This window comes from Hylobates moloch, unplaced genomic scaffold (assembly GCF_009828535.3).
Source record: "Hylobates moloch isolate HMO894 unplaced genomic scaffold, HMol_V3 SCAFFOLD_24, whole genome shotgun sequence".
Lineage (NCBI taxonomy): Eukaryota > Metazoa > Chordata > Mammalia > Primates > Hylobatidae > Hylobates > Hylobates moloch.
This window is the reverse complement of record NW_026652299.1, coordinates 16,864,582-16,891,699: the sequence shown is the minus strand read 5'-3', so window position 1 is coordinate 16,891,699 and position 27,118 is coordinate 16,864,582. Positions and strand designations below refer to the sequence as shown.

Genomic DNA, 27,118 nt, shown 5'->3' with positions numbered 1-27,118 from the left:
CACAGCCTCCTGAGGAGCTGGGACACAGGTACCACGGCTGGCTAAATTTTTGATTTTGTAGAGACAGGGTCTCACCATGTTACCCAGACTGGTCAACATAGGTTGCTTCTGGCTGAAAGTGATCCCCCCCACCTCAGCCTCCCAGAGTGCTCCAATTACAGGTGTGAGCCACTACACCCAGCCAAAAAAGCATTTTAAGCCAAGTATTTATTAGGCATCAATCAACAGGAGACTGGTATTCCTCAATAGAGTATGTGACCTTCATCCTACAGGATCATATAACTCTGGAAGAATCTCTTCCCTCCCGTTTTTTCTTGCCACTATCTCTTCTCCCTCTGAACAAGAAACTCAATAAAAATTTCATTTCCAATTTTGTATGCCTATTGCTTTCTCTCTTCTGAAATTACTGACAAGTCAGAAATGGTCAAAGATTTACCAGAAGTATCAATGAGATGTACAGATAGATAACAGGTATGAAAAATGAAAAATTCACAAGCCAAATACAAGTACATACAATTATCTACTTGTACATAATTACAAGTAGATAACCTCCTACAGGGAGGAGTTGTGAACAATAGTTACTAAATAATAATTCAACGTTGCCGAACTCTGAGTGTGATGTTCTGCAATAGGCATCCAAAATCAAGTTAGAAAGGAAAGGAGGAAAGTGTCTTAACCAGAAGGACAAACTGCAGAAAGGTGATTTTCATTTCTGCTTCAGAATTATTTGCTTTCTCCATATTAATATGGAATATACCCCCTCTTAAAATATATTTATATCCAAGAAGGCCATAATACTGAAATGGAAGAATTCCTGACTAGAAGGCAAAATTAATTTCTAGACTTCATTTTCATGTTAAGGTAGTTGACAAATGTAGTGAAAGCAAGGGACTTTTAAATATTATGTTGTGTTTTGGAATTGTAAACAGCTTTAGCAAGAGGAGTTTAGAAATAAGGACAAATGAACCTCCAGTGAATACCAAGCAGACAGTTCAGAATGAGATCAGCTGTTGCCACAGATGTAAGTAGACATAACTTTGGGTCTTTAGGACTTTTATCAGCAGGTGTATTTGTTTGGTTTCATACAGCAATGAGTACAGAAATCTAAAAATAAGACTTATTAGTCTACCATGGCCTTCCTCTAAACTGTATTATGTACTTTCCCATATTATTTCATATAAATGTATTCATAAAACCTAGGAAAATCTTTTTTGGGGGGTAGAAATCAAAGTGTCATTTATCCGCAAATAGCTCGAATTTAGAGTATTTAAAATATATTTAATATTTCAGGCCTAGGCCAGACACAGTGGCTCACGCCAGTAATCCTAGCACTTTGGGAGGCTGAGGTGGGTGGATCACTTGAGCCCAGGAGTTTGAGACCAGCCTGGCCAACATGGTGAAACCCTGTCTCTACAGAAAATTCAAAAATTAGCTGGGCATGGTGGTGTGCACCTGTAGTCCCAGCTACTTGGGAGGATGAGGTGAGAGGATCACTTGAGCTTCGGAGGCAGAAGTTGCAGTGAGTGGAGATCATGCCACTGCACTCCAGCCTGGATGATGGAGTGAGACTTTGTCTCAAAAAATATATACATATATATTTTATATATATAATACATATGTAAATACGTATATTTATATATAATACATATGTAAATATATATATTTATATATAATACATATGTAAATATATATATTTATATATAATACATATGTAAATATATATATTTATATATAATACATATGTAAATATATATATTTATATATAATACATATGTATATATATTTATATATAATACATATGTAATATATATTTATATATAATACATATGTAAATATATATTTATATATAATACATATGTAAATATATTATATATATATAACATATATATATAAAACATATATTATATATGTAATTTTTTTTCAGGTCTAGTTACAGACTTCATCTTTCATATATTCAAGCATTCATGCCTTCAACACACACACATTTCTTAAAGTAACTCCCATATTGATTATGAGCATGTATCAGAGTTTTATTCTAAACTTGTATCAAAATAAGAAACATTCTCAAAAGTCCAATTCAAAGAATCCTTCTTACAAACACATTTTATAGAGAAAAAATCAGCAGATAAATTATTAAACTAGATTTTTTTAAACAAGGAAAATAATATCTAGTTAAGGATGACAGCCTCTTTGCCTTATTGGTTAAAGGTCTTAAACTAGTTTCAAGAGTAATAATCAGTCGAGTGGGTTTCCTGAGAGGGTCTTTTAAGCTCATTACTCTATTAGAAAATTGCTCAAGTATATTATCAGGAAAAGAATTATTTCCCAAGGAAAAGCAGCTAGTCACATCAGACCACAAAGTTCTGCCCCCACAAAGGTTTGGGACCCCTTTATTTCTTACATTTATTGGGGGCTGCTTATGCCATGCTAAAGAACTTGAGCTTTACCTTCTAGGCAATGGAAAACTATTGACAGGGTTTAAGCAGAGATATGCCATGATCAAATTTGTATGTTTAAATGACCATTTTCTCCACTATTTAGTATTGACTGAAGTGGATGAGACTGGAATTCCAGGAATAGGATGGCCTTAACTTTTGAAAATCAGTGTAATTCACCATATTCATGAAATAAATGGTATGATCATTTTATAGATGAATAAAAAGGACTTGGCAAAATTCATTACCCATTCATGAATTTTTTTTTTTTTTTTTTGGCAGAGTCTCGCTCTGTCGTCCAGGCTGGAGTGCAGTGGCGCCATCTTGGCTCACTACAAGTTCCACCTCCCGGGTTCACGCCATTCTCCTGCCTCAGCCTCTCGAGTAGCTGGGACTACAGGTGTCCGCCAACACGCCCGGCTAATTTTTTGTATTTTTAGTAGAGACGGGGTTTCACCGCGTTAGCCAGGATGGTCTCGATCTCCTGACCTCGTGATCTGCCCGCCTCAGCCTCCCAAAGGTGCTGGGATTACAGGCGTGAGCCACTGCGCCCGACCCATGATTTTTAATAAAACAAAACTCAGCAACTAAGAATAGAAAAGAACTTCCTCAATCTGATAGAGATTGTCATAAAAAAAAATCATAGCTATCCCCATAAAATAATGGTGAAATATTAAACACCTTCTCCCTAAGATGGGGAGAGAGGCAAAGATGTCCACCCTCACGCCTTCCAATCAACAATGCACTGGCAATCCTACCCAGTACAAGAAAACAAGAAAAAGTAAAAAGCATACACATGGGTGAAAGAAGTAAATAGTCACTTTGGCAGATGATATGACATAATTGGTTATGTAATAAATTTAAAGGACCCTACAAAGCAATTACTGGAACTAATAAGTGGCTTTAACAAGATTGCAGGACATAACGGCAATATTTTAAAAATCAGTTGTATTTTTATATACTAGCAGCAAGCAATTGTAAATTAAACTTTTAAACAATTCAATTTATAATAGTGTTTTACAAACTAAAATACTCAGAAATAAACTGAAATGATGTGTAAGATTTCTACACGAAAACTATAAAATATTGCTAAGAGCAATTTTTAAAAATCTAAATAAATGGAAAGTTCTATCATGTTTATGGATCAGAGAACTCTACAATGTTAAGATATCAATTCTCCTCACATTAATCTATAGAGTCAATGTAATCCAAGCTAAATCTAAAAATCTAAAATGTATACAGATATACAAAGGACTAGAAGAGCCAAAATTATCTTGAAAAAGAAAAATAAGTTAAAAACTTGCATTAACTGACCTCAGGGGTTACTACAGAACAACAGCAATCAAGACAATGTGATATTGGCACAAGGAAAGACAAATAGATTAATGGAATAAACTAGAGAATCCACATATATATCCATTGTCCGTCCGTCCTTCCTTCCTTCCTTCCTTCTTTCCTTCTTTTCCTTCTTTTCTCTCTCTGTCTCTCTCTCTCTCTTTCTTTCTTTCTTTCTAACACAGGGTCTCACTCTGTCACCCAGGCTGGAGTGCAGTGGCACGATCTCGGCTCACTGCAACCTGTGCCTCCCAGGTTCAAGTGATTCTCCTGCCTCAGCCTCCCAAGTAGCTGGGATTACAGGCACGTACCACCATATCTGGCTAATTTTTGTATTTTCAGTAGAGATGGGGTTTCACCATGTTGCCCAGGCTGGTCTTGAATTCCTGGCTTCAAGTTATCCTCCCACCTTGGCCTCCCAAAGTTCTGGGATTAGTCATGAGCCACCGTGCGCAGCCCAGAAATATATTCATCCTTATATGGTCAATTAATTCTTGACAGAGGCACAAAAGCAATTACATGGGGAAAGGAAAGCCTTTTCACAAATGGTGCTGAAGCAAGAATCCATCATATGGGGGGGAAATGAACCCTGACCCTATCTCATACCAGCCATACACAAAACTTAATTTGAGCAAGATTATACAACTAAACAAAAAAGCTAAAACAGTAAAGCTTCAAGAAGAAAATATAGAAGAATATCTCTTCAATTTGGAAGCAGGCAAAAATTTCTTGGACAAGACGCAGAAAGCAATAACCATAAAGAAGAATTTGACAAATTAGACTTCATCACATTAAACACTTTAGCTCATCCTGACAACATTAGTAACAAGAATAAGTAAGCCACAGAATGGTAGAAAATATTCATAAAGCATATATATGACAAAGGACTTATATCCAAAATATATAAAGAACTACTAAAACTCATGATGAAAAGTCCAACAATCCTATTTAAAAGTGGGCAAAAGGCTTAAATGGCCACTCCCCAAAAGAAGATAACAATTAGCCAATAAACATATTTAAAGGTGCTCAACATCATTAGTTCATCAGAAAAATGCAATATAAACTATGATGAGAAAACACTGCACATCCACTGAATAGCCAAAAACAAAAAAGACTGAGAACTCAACTATGAGCAAGGATGTAAAACAACTAGAATTTTCACACATTTTTAGTAGAATATACTCCAGTCCTATGACCCAACAGTTTTACTCCTAGGTATTTACCTAAGAGAATTGAAAATACATATCCACACACAAAAATACAACTTGTAAAGTTCTTGGCAGCTGTATTCCAAACAGCCAAAAACTGGAAATAGTGTTAAATGTCCATCCACAGAAGCATGGATAAACAAATTACCATATATTTGACACAATGGAATACTACTCAGCAAAAAACAACAACAAAACAGGAAAGAAAAAATAATTTGCTGATACACACTACAACATAAATAACTCTTACAAAAGGCTGAATGAATGAAGCTGGATCCCAGAGAGTGTATACTGTATGACTCCATTCATATGAAGTTCTTGAAGAGGCAAAACTAGTCTATGGTGAAAAAAAAAGACAGGTTATTACCTTTAGTGGGAGAATTGAGAGGAGAGAATGACCGAGAAGGAGCATGAGGGAGCTTTGTGGGGTGATGAAAATGTGCTGTATTTTGATAGGGATGTGGGCAATGCCAGTGTATTCATTTGTCAAAAATCAGCAAATTCATCACTCAAGAATTTGTGTTTTACTCTATGTAACTATTACTTTAAAAAAAGACATTGAATGCTAGCTAGTAAATTTGCTTTTTGCAGTGGTGTGGGTTAACAATTCTGAAAATACTTCATGTGCATTCTAGGCTCACGCAAATGAAGAAACAACATGAGTAAAATGGCAGGTGTCTCACTGTTGGATAAGGTAATTAGAAATATGAAGAGTAGGAAGAAGATGAGAAGGTACCCTGTAGTGTTTGGATCGGAAACGGATATACTGGTATAATACATGGTTTTTAATATAGAAAGATATGGAAATATAGATATGTGCATGTGAGGCAGGTATTTCCGCATCAGTAGCAGTTATCAGTTACAGCGCCCAGATCTGGGTTTCTAGTTACCATTTTCCATCAAAGGAAGCTAGTCTGCTTGGAGAAAAGGCTGTTTCCAAGACAGAGAAAGTATAAAGTGAGCTAGAACATTTTGTACCTGAAAGTAAGGAAGTACGGTCAGCCCTCTGTATTCACAGGTTCCACATCCACAGATTCAACCAAATGAATTGTCCAACAGGTCAAAAATAGTTTTAAAGATAAAATAAAATAACACAATAACAAATACAAATATAAAGAATAATACAGTATAACAATTGTTCACATAGCAACATTGTATTAGGCAATATAAGTAAAGAGATGATTTAAAGTATGCAGGAAGATGTGTATAGGTTATATGCAAATACTACATAATTTTATATATAGGACTTGAGCATCTGAAGACTTTGGTCTTGAGGGATAACTGTACTCAAAGAATGGTGGGGAAATAGCATAAGGATACAGGAGTCAACTTGAAGAGGTGATTCACATTGAGCAAACCTGAGATGATCTGGCTAACAAAATAAACAGTGATAATAATGGATTATAAACAATTGGATAAAATTAAGTTCATGAGTACAAAATGATATAAATAAAAAGAATGAATATATTAATAAATAGGTGAACATATATATTTAATTTACATAAATTAATGTGTGTTTGTATATATGAAGAAATCTCTTCTTTATAATGAATATAGAAAAAACAATAGTTAGAAAATTATTACTGAATGATAATACCAGTGGATGAAAGTTGGAAAAGGAACAAGATATTTACATGATCTCAAAGTGGCTCCCCACAAATTGCTTATTAATCATGAAGAGAAAAAATAGTGATTTCACATTACAGAAACCCAGCAAACACCAACTTAACTAAATAATCAAAATTACCGGTACTAAGACAAACCGATATCATATGCCCTGATATAATGCACTGAATAAGACTCAATATCACTTCTGTAGTATTCCTATCCCAAATGCGTAATTTGTACACAATCACGAGGAAACATCAGACAAACACAAACTGAGGACATTCTATAAAATAACTAATCTACAATCTTCAAAAATATCCCAGATGAAGAGTGACAAAAAAGGCCAACTGATCCAAATTAAGGGAAACTTCAGAGACATAACAACTAAATTTAATATGTGATCATCAATCAGATCTTTGACTAAGAAAAATGATTAGCTATAAATCACATTATTGGGGCAATTGACAGAATTTGAATATGAACTATGGATAATGAAATAACACTGTTATCAATGTTAAACTTCCTGATTTTGAGAAGTATACTGTGGTCATATAAAAAGTATCCCTTTTTTTTAGGAAATAAACACTAATTTATTTAGGAGTAAGGAGCCATGATGTCTCCTACTGACATATAGCTCAAAGAAGTGTGTATATATACATAAATATCTATGAGAAAATGATAAAGCAAAGATGGCAAAGTATAAACAATTGGTAAATCTGGGTGAAGGTTATATGGAAGGTTCTTGAATTTTCTTGCAACATTTCTGTCAGCTTGAAATTCTGCCAAAATAAAAAAAATTCCACCACATTCATTAATCAGTTAGCAAATAAAAAACAGGAGTTCAGACTAGTCAGGAAACCATAACATATCTGTATAACTATTCATGTTCTTTGCTCAATTTTTAATGGGGTTGTTTGTGTGGTGTTTTTTGCTGAGTTCTTTGAGCTCCTTATAAATTATAGATATTAATACCCTGTGTCAGGTATATGGTTTTCAAATATTTTCTCCCATACTGCAGGTTGTCTTTTCACTCTGGTAATTATTTCTTTTGCTGTGCAGAAGCTATTTAGTGAATTAAGTTCCATTTGTCTATTTTTGTTTTTGTTGCTTGTGCTTTTGAGGTCTTAGTCATGAATTATTTGCCTAGACCAATGACCAGGAGAGTTTTCCCTAAGTTTTCTCCTAGTATTTTTATGTTTTCAGGTCTTGCATTTAAATTTTTAATCCATCTTCAGTTGATTTTTATATACGGTAAGAGATAGGGGTCCGAGTTCATTCTTTTGTATGTGGCAATCCAATTTTCTCATTTATTGAAAAAGGTGTCCTTTCCCCAGTGTATGTTTTTGTCAACTTTGTCAAAGCTCATGAATAGGCACACTTCAAAAGAAGACATACAAATGGCCAACAAATATGTGAAAAAATGTTTAATATCACTGATCATCTGAGAAATGCAAATTAAAACTACAATGAGATATCATCACACACCAATCTGAATGGCTATTATTAAAAAGTCAAAAATAACATATTGGTAATGAAATGCAAAGAAAATGCTTATACACTGTTGGTGGGAATGTAAATTCGTACAACCTCTATGGAAAACAGTATGGAAATTTCACAAAGAACTAAAAATAGAACTACAATTCAATCCAGAATCCCACTACTGGGCATCTACCCAAAGGAAAAGAAATCATAATATCAAAAAGATACCTACACTTGTATGTTTATAACAGCACTATCACAATAGCAAAGAAATGGAATTAACCTAAGTGTCCATCAGTAAATGACTGGATAAATAAACTGTCTTATATATGCACAATGGAATACTATTCAGCCATAAAAAGTATGAAATCATGTCTTCTGTAGCAACATGGAGGGAACTGGAGGCCATTATCTTAAGTGAAATAACTCAGAAACAGAAAGTCAAATATCGCATGTTCTTACTTACAAGTGGGAGCTAAATAATGTGTACACACAGACATCAAGTATAGAAAAATAGATATTGGGGACTTGGAAGGGTGGGAGGGTGGATGGAGGTGAGGATGAGAAATTACTTACTGAGTGCTATGTACATCATTCAGGTGATGGTTACACTAAAAGCCCGGACTTCACCATTATGCAATATCTCCATATAACAAAACTGCACTTGCACCCCTTAAATTTACATTTAAAAAAAATCTGGTATAACTGGAAAGCAGTGTAACTCATTTTGGGCTCCAGCAGAAAATAAGATGACATACATGAACTGGGAAAACTAAACTAATAAAGGGAAATTAATAAAGGGATTATTGACAAAGTTGTGAAAAGCTCCATTACTATTCCAGGCCAAAACTTGAAGCTAGAGCAGCTCTGTAAAAAGGGCCTGCACTGAAGTCTTAGGTTTCTATTGCTGTGGAATAAATAAATAAATAAATAAATAAATAAATAAAGGCCTGTGGACAGGAGCTGAGACTTGTAGTTGGAGGCTAGATGACTCCATGGAAGGCGCTAGGTAATTAAGTACTTTCCTTTCATTCTACAATCTCCTGCCTGTGTTGCTCATTAACTAAATCCATCTGGAAGCCCAGGGTCAAGGGAGTCCATTGTATACTTCATACAAGTCAGTCTCCAGGGGACAAGTAGAAGTGAAGAAGGATGGAAAGTGGATCTGGAAGAGCAAGCAGCAGATATCCAGAATGAAGGTGGATCAAGGTGGGGCAGAGGCCAAGAGAGCAAAAGCAAGAATGAGAGTGACAGAGAGAATAGAAATGAACATGATGTTGAGTAAATACTTAGATGACAACTTCAATATTAGGATAACATGCTGAGTTTTAATTGCCTGTGAGGCAGCCAAGTGTGGCTGTCCAGCAGGCAGTCACATACCAGGGCTTGAAGCTTAGGATGAGACTGACTGCCCAAGCAGCACAAATAGAGTGACAATGACAGAGAAGAAGTAAGTAGTTAACACTTAGATTTGCATTTTTCACCACCCATTTACTTTTGATCGAATGCGTTTGATTTTTTCTCTATCACTCACTGAAATTGCATTTAATAAAGCTGCCAAATCCAATAGACACTATCCGGTCCTTATCTTTGTCATCCTCTTGTCTCTTGTGAATCATTACTTATTAAATACTTTTTCTTCCAATATACCTCACTGCATTTTTTTTTTTTTTTTTTTTTTTTTTGTAGACAGGGCCTCGCTCTGTCACTCAGGCTAGAGTGCAGTGGTGCATAATCATAGCTCATTGCAGCCTCCATCTCCCAGGCTCATGCAATCCTTCCACCTCAGCCTCCCAAGTAGCTAGGACTACAGGTGTGTGCCACCACACCAGGCTAATTTGTTTTACTAAGGTCTCACTATGTTGCCAAGGCTGGTCTTGAACTCCTGAGCTCAAGTGATCCTCCTGTCTCGCCCTCCTAAAGTGCTGAGATTACAGGTGCGAACCACTGTGCTGGCTACATTTTTTTAAAAATACTACTTCTTTCTAGTTCTCTTTCCACTTCCCTGCCTCTCTCTGCCTCTTTTGTAGGCATTTTTCCCCATCCTTCATTTCTGCAATCACTCCACCCACCACGTTGATGATTCCTATGATTCTATCCTTAGCCCTCCTCATAAACCACGGAGGCCAGAAGGCAATGGAAGACAAATTTAAAGTACTAAAAGAAAGAAAAAAAAAAAAAACAAATGCCGTAACCTTGTAATGTGAGAACTCTATTTCAAGCAAAACTATCCTTTAAGAATGAAGGAAAAATTAAGACATTTCTAGATGAAAAAACTTGAGCTAATTCATCATTAGTAGACCTGCCATACAAGAAATGCCAACAGGAGTTCTGTAGGCTAAAATGGAAGGACACCAGACAGAAGAAGTCACAAGGAAAATTAGAAAACATTAGACATGAATAGAATACAAAAACACAACATTCTAAAACTTATGCATGCAGTTAGAAGTAGTACTTGGTGAAAAATTTATAGTTATAAACGCCTATATTAAAAAAGAAGAAAGATCTTAATTCGGTGGCCTAGGACTTGGCCTTGAGAGCTAGAAAATGCAGAGTAAACTAAATTCCAAGCAAGCAGAAGAAAAAAATTATAAGTATTAGAGCAGGTATAAAAGAAATAGATTATAGAAAAACAATAAGGAAAATCAGTGAAACCAAAATTTGGTTCTTTGAAAAAATCAGCAAAATCGGCAAACCTTTAGCTAGACTGACCAACAAAAATAAAGAAAAAAGATTCAAATTACTAATACTAAAATCACAAATGAAATAGGACGGCAGTACTACAGAACTTACAGAAATAAAAAGAATTACAAGTAAAAATTTGAGCAACTATATGCCAACAAATGAAATAACCTAAATGAAATTATGAAATTCCTAGAAAGACTACCAAAACTGGCTCAAGAAGAAATAGAAAGTTCAAACAGGCCTACATTAAGATATTAAATTAATAATTTTCAAACTTCCCACAAAGAAAAGCTGATGACCAGATGGCTTCGCTGGTGAATTCTACGAAAAATGTAAAAAAAAATTAAAACAAATTCTTCACCAACGCTTCAAAAAATATAAAAGAGCTCAATTAACAAGGAGTGGAAGGGAACATCCTCAACCTAATAAAAAGCATCATGAAAAACCCACAACTAACATCACACTTAATAGTGAAAGCCTGAAAGGCTCTATTCTCATCACTTCTATTCAACATTGTACTGGAGGCTCTAGTCAAGGCAATTAGGCAAGAAAAACAAAGAAAAGTCATCTAGATTGGAAGGGAAGGAATAAAACTTTCTCTACTTGCAATTGAGATGGCCTTGTATATAGAAAATCCTAAAGAATCCACAAAGAAACTATTAGGGCTAATAGATTCAGCAAGCTTAGAGAGTACAAGATAAATAAAAAATTAATTGTATTTCTATTTACTAGCAATGAATAATCCATAAATGAAATTGAGGACACAATTCCATTTATAATAGCATCAGCAAGAAAAATACTTGTGAAAAATATAGCCAAAAAAGGCACAAAATATATACCCTGCTGTAATCTGAGCACTTTGGGAGGCCAAGGCGGGTGGATCACGAGGTCAGGAGATCGAGACCATCCTGGCTAACACAGTGAAACCCCATCTCTACTAAAAATACAAAAAAAATTAGCCGGGTGTGGTGGCATGCACCTGTAATCCCAGCTACTTGGGAGGCTAACGTAGGAGAATCGCTTGAACCCAGGAGGTGGAGGTTGCAGTGAGCTGAGACCGTGCCACTGCACTGCAGCCTGGGCAACAGAGTGAGACTGCATCTCAAAAACAAACAAACAAACAAAAATATATATATATACCCTGTAAGCTAGAAAACATTGTTGAAGAAAATTAAAGACCTAAATGAGAAGACATTCCACGTTCTTTGATTCAAAAACTTAATGTTGCTAACTGGCAATACTCCCCAAATTGATCTACAGATCCAATGCAATCGCTATCAAAATTCCAGATGTCTTTTTTTGGCGAAAATTGATAAGCTGATCCAAAAATTCATATGAAAATGCAAGGGGGCCAGGTGCAGTGGCTCACGCCTGTAATCCCAGCACTTTGGGAGGCCGAGGTGGGCAGATCACCTGAGGTCAGGAGTTTGAGACCAGCCTGGCTAGCATGGCAAAACCCTATCTCTACTAAAAGTACAAAAATTAGCTGGGTGTGATGGCGTGCACCTGTAATCTCAGCTACTTGGGAGGCTGAGGCAGGAGAATTGTCTGAACCCAGGAGGCAGAGGTTGCAGTGAGCCAGGATTGCGCCATTACACTTCAGCCTGGGTAACAAGAGTGAAACTCCGTCTCAAAAAAGAAAATGCAAGGGATCCAGAATAGCCAAATAATCTAGAAAAAGAACAAAATTGACACAGTCACATTCCCAACTTCAAAACTTTCTACACAACTACAGTAATCAAGACTGTGGGACTAGCCTAAAGACAGATATAAAAATCAACTGACTTTCAACAAGGGTGCCAATACAATTCAGTGTGATAAAGAATAGCCTTTTCAACATAACGGTAGTGAGATAAGATTAGATATCCACATGTAAAAAAATAAAGTTGGACTCCTTCTTTACACCATGCAAATTAACTCAAAATGGATCAAAGACTTAAACTGAAGAACTAAAACCACAAACTCTTAGAAGAAACCATAGGTGTAAATCTTTGTGACTTTGGATTAGGCAATAGTTTCTTTGCTATGGCACGAAAAGTACAAGCATCCAAAGAAAATAATAGATAAAAAAGACTTCATCAAAATTTAAAACTTTTGTGCTTCAAAAGACAATACAAAGGAAGTAAAAAAGACAACTCACAGAATGGAGAAAATATTTGCAAATCATGTATCTATAAGGCTCTAGTATTCAGAATACACAAAGATCTCTTATAGCTCAATGATAAAAAGATAACAAAATGGACATGAATGTACACAAGGGATCTTAGTAGACATTTCTCCAAAGAGATACAAATAGCCAATAAGCACATGAAAAGATGTTCAACATAATTACTTATTAGAGAAATACAAATAAAAACTACAGTGAGATACCACTTCATACCTACTGAGATGGCCATAATCAAAAAGATGAATAACCAATGTTGGTGAGGATCTAGAGAAACTAGAACCCTCATACATGCTGGTGGGAATGTAGAAAGCTGCAGCCATGGTAGAAAATAGTTTCTCAAAATGTTAAACATGGACTTACCATATGCGCCAGCACTTCCACTCTTAGGTATGTATTGATTCAGGCAATAACATGGGTGAACCTTGAAAACATTAAACTAAATGAAAGGAGGCTACATATTATGTGATTCCATTTATGTGAAAGGTACAAAATAGGCAATTCTGGAGACACAGAGGGTGAATTAGTGTTTTCCAAGGGCTGGAGGGAGAAAAGAATGGGGAGTCACTGCCAATGGGTACAGGGTTTATTTTGGAGGTGACAAACGTCTGTGGTTATATAAGATGAATAAAATATTTTTTAAACACTCTATAATTAGTGGAAATGATTACACAAACTTATGAAAATACTAAAACCCATTGAATTATACACTTTAAAGGGGGTGAATTTTATAGTATGTGAATTATATCTCAAAAAAAAAGAAAAGGGGATCTTCTGACCCCCAAGCCCTAGTCCTACTCCATGGAGGAAATTAATGTTATTTGTTTCTTAGATACCATTCCTGAAATAGACTGTATATATACAAACATATATTTGTGGGTCTATAGGTCCCTTATTGAAAACAGAAGTCTAAACATAGCAGACACATTGTTCTAGACTCTTTATTTCTCTTTATAACTTCAAGATCATTCTTCTTTACACTGTAACTTGGAGATTATTCCATTTCAGCATAAGTAAGTATTCTTTATTCTTTTCTATTTGGAGATATTCTATAATTTAATTGGCCAGTCTTTTGCTGTTCCAAATAATGTTGCAATTTATTTCTTTGTATATCTTTCCAGCACAAGTGTATGAGTGGAATACATTTTGAGAAGTAAAATTTCTGGTTTGAAATTTTATTGTATTTTATTTTGATAAATTGCCATTATTGACAATATCTTTCTCACTTGATTATGAGTTCCTTCAGAAAAGGAACCATGTCTGTTTTGTTGACAAGGGTACATCTAAATTCTAGCACATTGTCTGACATGCTGCTTAATATATTTGTAGATTGACAAGCCTACGTATTTTATTGTATAAAGTGTCAAATGGAAATTCAAAGCTATACTGTTCAAAAACTTATGATCCAGTTTATAGGAATTGTTTATAGGAACTGATCCAGAGATAGGGGATTTTCTTTTTCTATTTTTTGTTTTTGTTTTTGTTTTTTTTTACTTTTTATCGAGTTATTTGTTTTTTATTTTTCCTTTCCTACTCTGTTAATAGTATGTTTTGAAAAACTGTGGAATCAGTTGCAATGTATCATTCTAAGAAAGACAGAATCCCTTAATTTCATCTGAATATATACATTTTAGTAAATAAATATCAATTTCTTATATTTCAGTATTCTATATTTCAGGTATTTAAAAAGAGAGAGAATGGGGTTGATTTGCAACAAAGAGACCTAATAGTGACATCTGCTGGAAAAAAATGTCAGAATAAAATTTGAACCGTTAAATATTTTTAAAATTTTAGATAAGTTTTATGTTTCTATTAATCAGGAAAAAATGTGTTATTTTATGAAAGCAATGTTTGTAATAAGTAAACATAATTGTTTACAGGAGGCTCTTTCATGTTCTACAAAACAACAGAGAAATATATATTTTATTTTTTAGGATAAAGTCATTTTGGGAACCGATTACCCCTTTCCACTAGGTGAGCTGGAACCTGGGAAACTAATAGAGTCCATGGAAGAATTTGATGAAGAAACAAAGGTATAATGTCTTTTACTTCACAGCTTTCTTACTGACTTTTCCTGCTCTAATTGGGTTTGGTTTCAGAGCACTTTGATACATGAAAACAAAGAACAGAGGAACCATTACACTGAATTCCCTAAAACTATTACTGTGTCTCCATAAACAGCTAAACTATTAAAGGACGAAAAAAAACATGACAAAGCTGAAAGTCAGCCTAGTACAACTAAATTCATAAACCCAAGAAAGAAAGTTGTATAGAAGGATATAACAATAAAATATGCCTGCATGTTAGATAGATCATAGGAAAAATGTCTAAATTTTTTCTATATTACTTCTGTTACAAATCTACCAATCTCAAAAGTTGTAATAACTCTAGTTATTTAGATAAGGAAACTAAAGTCTTGATTAAAAGGACCCAAGGAATCAGATCCTTTAAGTAACTAGACTTTTTTTTTTCCCGGCATTTGACTTTTAAGGTAGGTAAATGATACTAATATGTGCTATAATGCTACCATTACCTAGTCTACCCCTTAGACTCCTAAACCAAGATGAGTTTAAAATGAGATGCAGTGTCTTCAGTTTCCCTCTCCTTTGCCAATCCTTCCACACCCCCATCCTCCAAAAAAATAAGTTCTTCCTAAGACCTTCACTGCCCATCATTCCCAGAGGTCAGGGATGGCCAAAAATAACAATATGAGAATATATAAACTCTTAATAAATCTTACAAAACTTTTAGTTGTAATCCTTTTGCATAATTCTTGGCTTTATTCTAAACTAAAATCCAAACATTACCTTGAACTCTATCTGCCTTAACCATTAAAGATATCGTTCATCAAATCTTCTCAATAGGCTTGAAGTACATTAACAGATGCCAACAATGAAAAATTCATTCTTCAGTATACTAGTTACAAGTTATTAACTGGGAAACCTTAGACTATTTTATACAGAAAGTGTCCCTTTTGGCACTAAAAGTCTTGAACTGTTAAATATTACCTACTAAATATTGTTAAATATTTACCTGCTTCCTTCCTAAAGTAGGAAGCTGTCATAAAGACATTTTTGAACTTTTTTTTAAACAACAAAGGTTGAAAATGAAAAACTTTCTATTAACCAAAATTAAACAGAAACCAGATGACCCACACATCCTGATTAAAAACTTAATGGAATAATAGTAATTATTATTACATGCCTTTTATTGTTTATTCTTATGTGCTTATCACTTTCAAGTTTTTTTTTTTGTAGTCTTGCATAAAGGCTTTATACTGACACAAATTCACCATGACATTCTGTACAAGGTTACTCATTGTAATGCTGTAATACTGAAAACAATCTTTAAGGGAATAGTTAAATCATAATATATCCACACAATGGAAATTATGCCACCATAAATAAATTAGAAATTAATTTCCAAGATACATTAAACTTTAAAAAGCAAGGTATAAAACAATTTGTATAGTATACTTCCATTGGTAGATCCAATACATCTTTTGTGAAAAAGAATCTTTTTATGCCTGAATACAAGTATTTGCTTATGGAGTATAAACATAAAATATCTCTGGAACATAAACAAGAAACTGATCAAACTCTGGGAAGAAAAAGGTAGTTGGATGGCAGTAGTGGAATGAAGTATCCATTTTATACATTTTGAATTTTGAACCATGCGAAGGTAAATACCACTAAAGAAATTTAAAATAAAATAAATAAATCCATTTGATAAGTACAACATTGGAAGGTATAGCAGTCCCCCCTTATCCTCAGTTTTGCCTTCTACAGTTTCTCTTACTCCAGTCAACCACAGTCCAAAAATATTAAATGGAAAATTCCAGAAATAATTCATAAGTTTTAAATTACATGCCATTCTGAGTAGCATGGTGTAAGCTTACACTGTCCGGCTCTCTCCAGCCCAAGATGTGAATCATCCCTTTGCCCAGTGTCTCCATGCTGTATCCACTCCCTCTCCATTAGTCACTTAGTATCATCTTGGTCATCAGATGGACTGTCGCCATATTGCCATGCTTGTTGCTCAACTCACCTTATTTTACTTAATAATGGCCCCAAAGCACAAGAGTAGTAATGCTGGCAATTCAGATATGCCCAAGAGAAGCTGTAAAGTGCTTCCTTTAAGTGAAAAGGTGAAAGTTTTCAACTTAATAAGGAAAGAAAGAAAAATATATGTTGAGGTTGCTAAGATCTTACTTTGTAAGAATGCATCTTCTATACGTGAAACTGTGAAGAAAGAAAAAGTAATTTGTGCACAGTATATATATAGGATTCTATGTAACATCCACAGAGGGTCTCGGAATGTATCCTTCATAGATAAGGGGGGACTGCTGTATATAGGCAGATGCATTCTACCATGAAGATGTGGAGAAAGAAAACAAGACTTGGGAGTTGAGTGACTTGCCAAAGGCAATATAACTGGTGGGTTATAGCATATAGATGGGATCCGAAATCCCTTGATTCCAGGATCAGATCTCCATCCATCACTCTGAAGGGTACCTCCCTCAAAGGATACATGGTACTAAGCTATCTTAAAAGGTAAAGCACATGGTTCCTCCTAGCAGCAATAGTCACTTCTGAAATCTTCCTCTAGAGGAGGATGGCCTAAGTATGTATTTCGGAAGAACCCTGAGTAAGAGGTCCTGCCTCAAATCACCCACTTTTCAAGTTTGTATAAGAACCCTGAAGTGGTCATAATATAGAAGGACACATTAATGGTATGAATGTCACACAACCCCATACATTTCTTCCATCCTCAGCTACATACCTGTCCTTTGCAAGCTGGATAAACAAATCAGTTAGAGTATCACAAAGTTACTTCTTGAATCTCTTCTTTCGGCAGAGTTGATATAGTTTATAGCTGGGGAGTCCATTTCTTATGTGAAAATTTTAAGATGTACAGATTTGTACCCTCACCTGAGACCCTTCATTTATATCACTTCTCTTGCTCAGAAAAAGCTTAACTTTTATTTAGGGCCATGTGAAAACAACAACACATATGTCTAGCAGCTGGGGGATGGCTAGATGACTTCTGAGCACCTTTTGCAGCCCTCTTGTCCCACAGACCTAACTGTACCTTTTCTCTGTATTAGCCTCCAAATGGTCCTTAAGATCCAATCTGTTAGAGGGTACGGTTTCCAAACAAGGGCACCTCCTAAGGAGGGCTCTCCCCTTTATAAGTCTCTTCTCTCCCCCTACAATCACGTTTCAGATTTAGATTTCAAATAGCAGGGCAAAACATTGGTCAAGAGGATTTTGGTAAGAGATTTACTGTATAACCTGCTAATATTTTTCTCTCATATTGGGGAGCTGATTTTTTTAAACCTGATCAATGTAGTACTTAAAAATACTTTAAAAACAACCAATAATGCTTTAAAATATTTTCTTTTCTTTTCAGAATAAACTAAAAGCCAGCAATGCCCTGGCATTTTTGGGTCTTGAGAGAAAACAATTTGAATGACTGAATTTACTACAAAGGCAAACTTTCAAAAGGATATCTCATTTTTGTTTCTAAATATGTATCAACAGGTATCAACAAAATCCTATTTTGAACAATTTTACTCAGAAATGAATGTCCCAAATATCCTAAATTATTCATAATAAAAATGATTCATAAGTGTTTTCATCCTGAAAAGCAGTACATTATTTCACGTGCAAACAAAAAACGATTTTCCCAGTGCTCTTTTAATTAATCTGGAGAAATACAAAATAAAATGTCATTATGATTTATATGGAGAAAGATTCATCCTAGAGGGCTCAGGTAGGTTGTCCATTTTGAACAAAGATATGTGAATTGGACTCAAATAACCTGTTCCATCCACCTTTAACACCTACCATTAGCCCAGAACTGGGCTGGGAATGCTTTAGCCTCCACAAAATAAATAACATGAATATAGGATATCCATAACCTCAGGGAGCTTCCAGACCAATTAAGGAGGTAAGAGATGTTCATGGAATAATTACTAAGCTATAAACTTTGACTTTGAGTGTCAAAGAAGTTTCACTAAGAGGAATTCACTTTGGTCTAAAACTGTGGAGCAGATCTTCACAGAGGGTGGAACATGAGAGTCCAGGAGATGAATAAGGAATTTTTAGCGTTAGAGGATGGGAAACAGGAAGGCAAAACTATGGGAACACAGCTGTGGTTTCAGATTGAATGAGACATCCATTTTAAAAGTTTTTGTCTATAAATTTACTTCTACCAGAAGCTCTTTTGATTTTAAAATACCGAGCAGAATGTATAAAGCTAACTATGGAAAGTTAATAGGGCAATACCAGAGTAGCCTTGTTTTACCCATTTCATTTATGGTCCCACTTGGGCTGCTGAAAAGGAACTTGGTCCTGGGATGGGTGATGAAATCTATGGTTCATCTGCCTCTGGCTGAATTCCAAAATCAACCATGGATTCATTCATTCTTTTCCCTTCCATTCATCTAGAAAATCCAGAGTTGAGTATTGACATGTAATTTGTGCTGACCCCTCTCCAGAATAAAGATGAGATCTAATTCTTACTTCACTATGCTCACGCCATTATTTTCACTTTATATAGTTCATTGCCCCACCTCCTTCTCACCCCGCCCCCCACCATTTCTTTCTAGGATTTTACCCACCCACCATCTTCTTATTGCTCCAATCTGCCCAAAAAGGAAAACAAAGTTGAACAAAGCAACAACATGAACCATATGTTATTTTTTCCTTCCCCAATCTTTGGGGGTAATGTCTACACCTTTTCAAATATTCTATATTTGAGCACTCTGAATACAGCATTTAAAGATTGTTTTATTATAAAAAGTAACCCAATCACTTTATTCAATATCATACACACACATACACATGCAGAGTGAATGGATATATTCATATTCACATGTTTTCTATGTGCCAGGACTATGGGAATGCTCCAGGCACTGGGGGTATAGACGTAAACAAAAAAGATAAAATTCCTTCTCTGACAAAACCTACAATCTGAAGAGTGAGAAACATAAATAAGGTAAGGAAGAAGAAAAAGAGGAATAAAAGGAGGAACAGAAGGAAGAAAGAAGGAAGGAAATTTTTCTTATACTGATAAACACTATGAAGAAATTAAAACGAAAATGTGGTAGTGACCAGGAGAAAGATGGGGGTAAAATATTAAATTGTAGAGTCAGAGAAGGCCTCTTTAAAGAGGACTTTCAACTGAGTTTTGAATGATAGGACAGGGAAGAAAATGCAAAGGTTCTGAGGCAAGAAAGCTCGTGACAAGTTTGTGAGCAAGGAAGAGAGATAGGAGAGGAAGCCAAAAAGTTGGCTAGATCAGTAGATCATCATCAAGGGTTGAGGCTTTTGTTGGTTTTTTTTTTTTTTTTTTTTGAGACAGAATCTTACTGTGTCGCCAGGCTGGAGTGCGGTGGCGCGATCTCGGCTCACTGCAACCTCCAACTCCCTGGTTCAAGTGATTCTCCTGCCTCAGTCTCCTGAGTAGCTAGGATTACAGGCACACGCCACCAGGTCCAGCTAATTTTTTTTTTTTTTTTTTTTTTAGTTGAGTCGGGGTTTTACCCTGTTGGCCAGGATGGCCTCGATCTCCTGACCTCGTGATCCTCTCGCCTTGGCCTCCCAAAGTGCTGGGATTACAGGCATGAGCCACCGTGCCAGCCAAGATTTTTATATTGTTTCATAGGAAACCACTGGAGAGTTTTTAATAAGTCTGTGACATGCTCGGACTTATGTTATTCTTTTAAAATAAACAAAAAAAAAAATAGCAGGGTGCAGTGGCTTACACCAGTAATCCCAACACTTTGAGAGGCTGAGGCAGGAGGATCACTTGAAGCCAGGAGACTGAGACCAGCTTGGGCAACACATCTCCACAAAAAAAAAATTTTTTTTAATTAGCTGGGTGTGGTGGCTCATTCCTGTAATCTCAGCTACTCAGGAGGCTGGGGTGGGAGGATGGCTTAAGCCCAGGAGTTCGAGGCTTCAGTGAGCTAGGATCATGCCACCGCACTCCAGCCTGGGTGACAGAGTGAGACCCTGTCTCAGAAAAAAGAAAGGAGAGGAGAGAGAGGGGAGGGGAGGGGAGGGGAGGGGAGGGGAGAGGAGGGGAGGAAAAAAAGAAAAAAGAAACCTATATACATTAACAGCTTTGTAGAGACTTATTAAAGGGAGTCAAGAAAGGAAGTTGGAGGCTAGGCAAGAAATGATGGTGACTCAGGCACAAATATAAGAATGGGGATCATGAGATATGTTTGTAGGCAGAACCAACAGCATTTGATGATGGACTAAATGTGAGGAAGAGGGAGGAAGGGGAGGAAAGAAATCAAAGCTGACTCCTGGGTGTGTGAATGTGAAGTGTGTGTACACATGTGCACACCATGCTTTTGTCAATCAGTCTCCTATATTTGGACATTTAAATAATTCCTAATGTTTTGCAATTATAAATAATACTGCAATAAAAGTTGATTCATTTCCAAAATCATACATATGGATAAATTATAACTCTGACTGGATCAAAGATTTAACTCTAAAATATTAAACTATGCAGGTACTAGAAGAAAAGATGAGAGAATTCCTCTTTAATCTGGGTGTAAAGAGGGTTTTCTAACTGGGACTTTCCTGGGCACATAATCCTGGTGACATTTAAGCTTTGAGATGATTAATGGTAGTTAATGGCGTTAAACGCATCCATACTTTAAACATAGGTGCTTTGATTCCCAGGCTTTTCACTTGAACAGCTGGGTAGATTTATTACCGTATACCATAATGAGGAAGACTATGGGAGAAACAGTCTTGAGAGGAAAGAGAATCAACAGTTCTGTAGTTGGACTTGTTATATTTCGGATGCCTCTTAGACATTTAAGTAGGAACGTCAAGTAAGCACTTGAGTGTACTAGTCTGGAGAGTTCAAGAGAGAGGCTAGGGAAAAATCACCAGTGTATAAAAGGTATTTAAAGAAATGAGACTGGATGAAATCACCTGGCGAAAAAGTAGAGCAGAGACACAAAAGACCCTAGGCCTATTTCCTGGGATTCACTAACACTTAGAAGTTAGATGAAGGCTATACAAAAATTAGCTGGGCATGGTGGCATGTGCCTGTAATCCCAGCTAATCGGGAAGCTGAGGCAGGAGAATCACTTGAACCCGGGAGGTGGAGGTTGCAGTAAGCCGAGATTGTGCCACTGCACTCCAGCCTGGGTGACAGAGCGAGACTCTGTCTCAAAAAAAAAAAAAAAAGTTAGATGAAGGCACCAGCTTTGTGCACAGAAGAGTAGCTAGTGAGGTAGGAGGAAAACCAGGAAAATATATTCAGGAGTCAAGAGCAGACAATGTTTCAAGAAGTCCTAACAGCTTTAGGCATACACACACACACACACACACACACACACACACACAAAATCAAAGCTACAATACTATGGTATTCAATAGAACCATATGCCTCAGATATAACTCAATCCCTTTATCCCAAAATTTAATTCCACTTCTTATAGTCCCAACCCTGATGAATGGCATCACCCAGTCACCTAATTCTTCTCCTTCACCCATATCAATACACCATTAAATCCAAAAGATTCAACCCATTTTATATCTTTTATTTCTTATCTGTTCTTTCCTCTATATGGCTTCTAACTAAATTCAGGTCTTCATCTCTCAACAGGATATTGAAATAATCCCTTATTTGTACCCCTGCCCCTTGGCTTAGTCTGGTACAACCCATCTTCTACCTTGGTGCCAGAGAAAAATGTCCACAGTATGTATTTGATTATATTACTTTCTCTGTTAAAATTCCTCAGGACCTAAAGTGGTGGTTTCTAGGCTTTGGGATTTCATCACTCAGTAACTCCCCCTTCAAAAAAACAAAAACAAAAAAAAAATGTACTGCCATCTCTAACAGAGCACACCTCCCATTTTGAGTTGTGATTCCTATCTTTCTTCTAGACTGGACTTTCTTGAGGGATGACCTAAGTCTTCATTCACTCATGCATTCAACAAAATTTATTCAGGACTTATTATGGGCCAAGAACCATGCTGGATTCTGAGACTATGAAAAAAGCTAACATGGTTCCTGCCCTCAGTTGTGCTTATAATCTAGTTAGGGAGACATGTATCAACTAAGCAACAAATCAATATAAAATTGCTACCACGACAAGAGCTAAGGAAAGGCACACAGTATGTAGAAAGCTTATTATAAAGGATTTGTCCTAGTCAGAGTCGGAGAAAGATTTTTCAGAAAAAAGTTTTGCTTGAGCTAGGATCTGAAAGCAAACAAGAGCTAAAAGGTAAAAAGGGAAGGGAAGAGTATTCCAGGCAGGAGAAACAGGATAAATGAAAGCCTTGTGTCTGTGTAGGAAAACAGCCATTGTATGGCAAGAGTGATTCCATCTGGAAGGAGACTCACCATGGTAACTGATGTTTGACCACAGCATACCAAGGTGTTCTGCAGCAAGGTCTTTAAGCAACGCCTGTAGCATACATAGCCCTGCATAAAGATGCTTATCTAACCTCCCCAGTAGTCATGAGTTTCAGCAAGAAAGTCTGAGATGCAATCAGCTGCAGATGTTTGTACCCTAAAAGCTTGCCATACAAAGGATACTTTCTGGACAGTATCCCACCATTGCATGGCTATCCCAGATATCACTTCTGTTTGTAAGAGCCTATTAAATATTTCTTTCTGAGAAACTGAATTTGTCAGCCTCTTTCTTCAGCCTCTCACCTTGGGGGTGTGTTTGCACAGACCTGCTCACCACAGAACAGGCAGGAGAGAACACAGCAAGAAAGAAAACCACTGTGGCTGAAGATGACAAAGGAAGACATTCTTGGTAAAAAGTGACAAGCTCATATGAGGCCATAAGTCAGTTGAGGAATTTTATATGTTGAAAAGCTGTGGGAACTCACAAATGGGAGAAAACATTTGCAAACTACCCATCTGACAAGGGATTAAGAACCAGAACCTATAAGGTGCTCAAACAACTCTACAAGAAAAAAATTTAATAATTTGATTTTGAAATGGGCAAAAGATTTGAATAGACATTGCTCAAAAGAAGACATACAAATGGTAGACAGGCATATGAAAATGTCCTCAGTTTCATGGCTCATCAGAGAAATGCAAATCAAAACTATAGTGAGATATCATCTCACCCCAGTAAAAATGGCATTTTTCCAAAAGACAACCAATAACAAATGCTGGCAAGGATGTGGAGAAAAGGGAACTCTTGTCCATTGTTGGTGGGAATGTAAATTAGTACAACCACCATGGACAACAGTTTGGAGGTTCCTCAAAAAACTAAAAATAGAGCTACCACGTGATCCAGTAATTCCACTGCTGGGTATATACCCAAAAGAAAGGAAGTCAGTATATCAAAAGGATATCTGCACTCTCATATTTGTTGCAGCTGGGTTCACAATAGCCAAGATTTGGAAGCAACCGAAGTATTCATCAACAGATGAATGGATAAATAAACTGTGGTACATATACACAATGGAGTACTATTCAGCCATAAAAAAGGATGAGATCCTGTCATTTGCAACAACGGATGGAACTGGAGGTCATTATGTTAAGTGAAATAAGCCAGGCACAGAAAGACAAACTTTGCATGTTCTCACTTATTTGTGGGAGCAAAAATTAAAATAATTGAATTTACAGACATAAAGAGTAAAAGGATGATTACTAGAGACTGGAGTGGATAATTGGGGAATGGGGATGGCTAATGGGTACCAAAAGTAGTTAGAAAAAATGAATAAGACCTCATATGTGATAGCACAATAGGTGACTATTATAGTGAATAATAATTTAATTATACATTTAAAAATAATTAAAAGTATATAATTGAGTTGTTTGTGACACAAAGGATAAATGCATGAGGGGGATGGATACCCAATTTACCAAGATGTGATTAATATGCATTGCATACCTGTATCAAAAGATCTCATGTACCCCATACTACTATGCACCCACAAAAATTAAAAATTAAAAAAAAAACAAAAAACAAGAGTTGGAGGCAAAGAAGCATGGATTGGAGTCACGGTCACAAGCCAAGAAAGGCCTAGAGTCACCAAATCTGAAAGAGCCTAGAAACAGATTCTCCCCAATAGTCTTCAGAGGAAGCACAGCCCTGCTGTTTTAGTCCAGTTTTCATTGCTCATAGCAGGATACCTGAAACAGTAATTACTTCTTAGAGTTACGGAGGCTGAGAAGTCCCAGGTTGAGGGGCCACATCTGGTGAGGGCCTTCTTACTGGTGGGGACTCTGCAGAATCCCAAGGTAGTACAGGGCATCATATGGCAAGGGAGCTAAATGTGCTATCTCCAGTCTCTTCCTCTTCTTATAAAGCTACCAGTTCCATTGCCATGATAACCCATTAGTCCATTAACCTATTAATCCATTCATGAGGGCTCTGCCCTCATGACCCAATCACCTCTCAATACTGCCACACTGGGGATTAAATTTCAACATGAGTTTGGGAGAGGACAATCATTCAAACCATAGTCCCTGCCAACACATTGATTTTAGACTTCTGGCCTTTAGAATTGCGAGAGAATAAATTTCTCTTGTTTTAAGTCAAAAAACAATACCAAAAGAAAACAAACAAACAAACAACAACAACAAAGAAAAGCAATGAGAAGGTTTTTAAGTAGGGGATGGCATTAATTAGAGCTGATTTTTTTTTTTAGTCCTGCTCCTGCGGGATAGAATTCAATTTTGAAAAGATTCCTCTGGCAGGCTGCAGGATGACAACAGCTTGCAGGGGAGCTTAAGTGAAATAGCTTGGGCCAAGATGGTGGTAGTGTTGCTGGTGGAGAAACATATGTAATAGACTCCAGAGATAATAAGGAGGGTCAACAAAAAGGCTTTGGTGATGGGTTAGATACGGGAGATAAGGATTAGAGATACCAAAGATGACCCCTGAGTTTCGGACTTGCATAACTAGAAGTATTGCCATTTTACTACAAGAGGCACAGAGAGAAGACCAGGTTGGAAAGACAGGATTATGAGTTTAGTTTGGGGAAATATTGAATATTAATGCCTTTGAGACATACAAAAGGGAAAGTCGAGTGTGCAGACTAATGCAGTTTGAATTTCCTAGCACATAGTAACATCTCTACTCGCATTCATTGGATAAATAGTAAAATAAAAATAAGTAAACAGGTCTTCCTCCTAAAATGAGCAAAGAAAGGAACTGGATATCAATCTTCACTGAGTATGTTGGGAATTCATGCAGTTCTGAGTGTAATCCAAATGGCAAGGTCTCACAAATTTGTGACTATCTACAATGACTTGAGTCTTCACTATGCTCGTGAGCCTTTCTTCTTGGCTCACCCGCCTAGTGAGCCCTTCTCCTTGGCTAATAGATGGGTGTCTTCTCCCTGTGTCTTCATATGGTCTTTCCTCTGTACATGTCTACATCATGATTGACTCTTCTTCTAGGACACCAGTCATACTGGATTAGGGCCCACCCTAATGACCTCATTTTAACTTAATTCCCACTTAAAAGAACCTGCATCCAAATATAGTCACGTTCTGAGCTACTTGGGGTTAGGACTTTCGGGACACAATTCAGCCCATAACAAATGCCTTATACATATTCACAAACCAATCTGGCAATGTCCATACCAGGGGTGTCATTTGGTGACAGCAGACATTCTTCTCAGATGCCATTAGCAGCACAAGGTTCTAAGCAAAGGTAACGAGAATAACCTCCTCAGTACCATATTTGATTGCCTGGCCCTGGAACAATATTGCTTACACAGTGAATCTGCTCACAACACAGAATCTAGAAAAGTCACTCAGGAAAATCACCTTTTCAGCGTTTTCTCTCCTTCCTTATCTACTGCAAGCACTTCTCCAAAAACAACCTTTTTAAAACATTCCCAACACTACCAGATTCCAAAGGAGAAACAACCACTCATAGCCATCCAAGCATCTTTCTCTTTCCTTTGTACAGTACCTTCTCCTATATCCCCTAAAAAGGAAGACAGTACTGGCTCAGCCTAATTCATATTCCCTGACCAAAAAGCTTAAATCTGTATTCAAGGTAATCACTTTAGATTAACATACCAAGACAAATACCAGCTTTAAATTTATTTAACTTAAAGAGACCATTATGAAGATTTTTCCCAATCAAAATTGAAAAAAGGTAAATTGAAGTTTCCATTTCTGAAAATAAAAAACTGCTCACAACCGAAAAACATTAAAGTTTATTTTTAAAAAGTCAACACAAA

The 27,118-nt window shown here is 36.4% G+C and overlaps 1 protein-coding gene across 2 annotated transcripts in view; it reads left to right on the top strand.

Moving 5' to 3' along the window:
- The window catches only part of ACMSD (aminocarboxymuconate semialdehyde decarboxylase), a 64,042-nt gene extending 45,479 nt beyond the window's left edge, over positions 1-18,563 (top strand). The window contains exons 9-10 of one of the 2 annotated variants that reach the window (XM_032145904.2): positions 14,849-14,947; positions 18,327-18,563. In XM_032145904.2, coding sequence (XP_032001795.1) covers positions 14,849-14,947; positions 18,327-18,389 — 162 coding nt within the window. In that variant the 3' untranslated portion in view covers positions 18,390-18,563. The remainder of the gene's footprint in view (positions 1-14,848; positions 14,948-18,326) is intronic. The other variant, XM_058434381.1, reaches the window with a different exon arrangement.
- Positions 18,564-27,118: the final 8,555 nt, after the last annotated feature.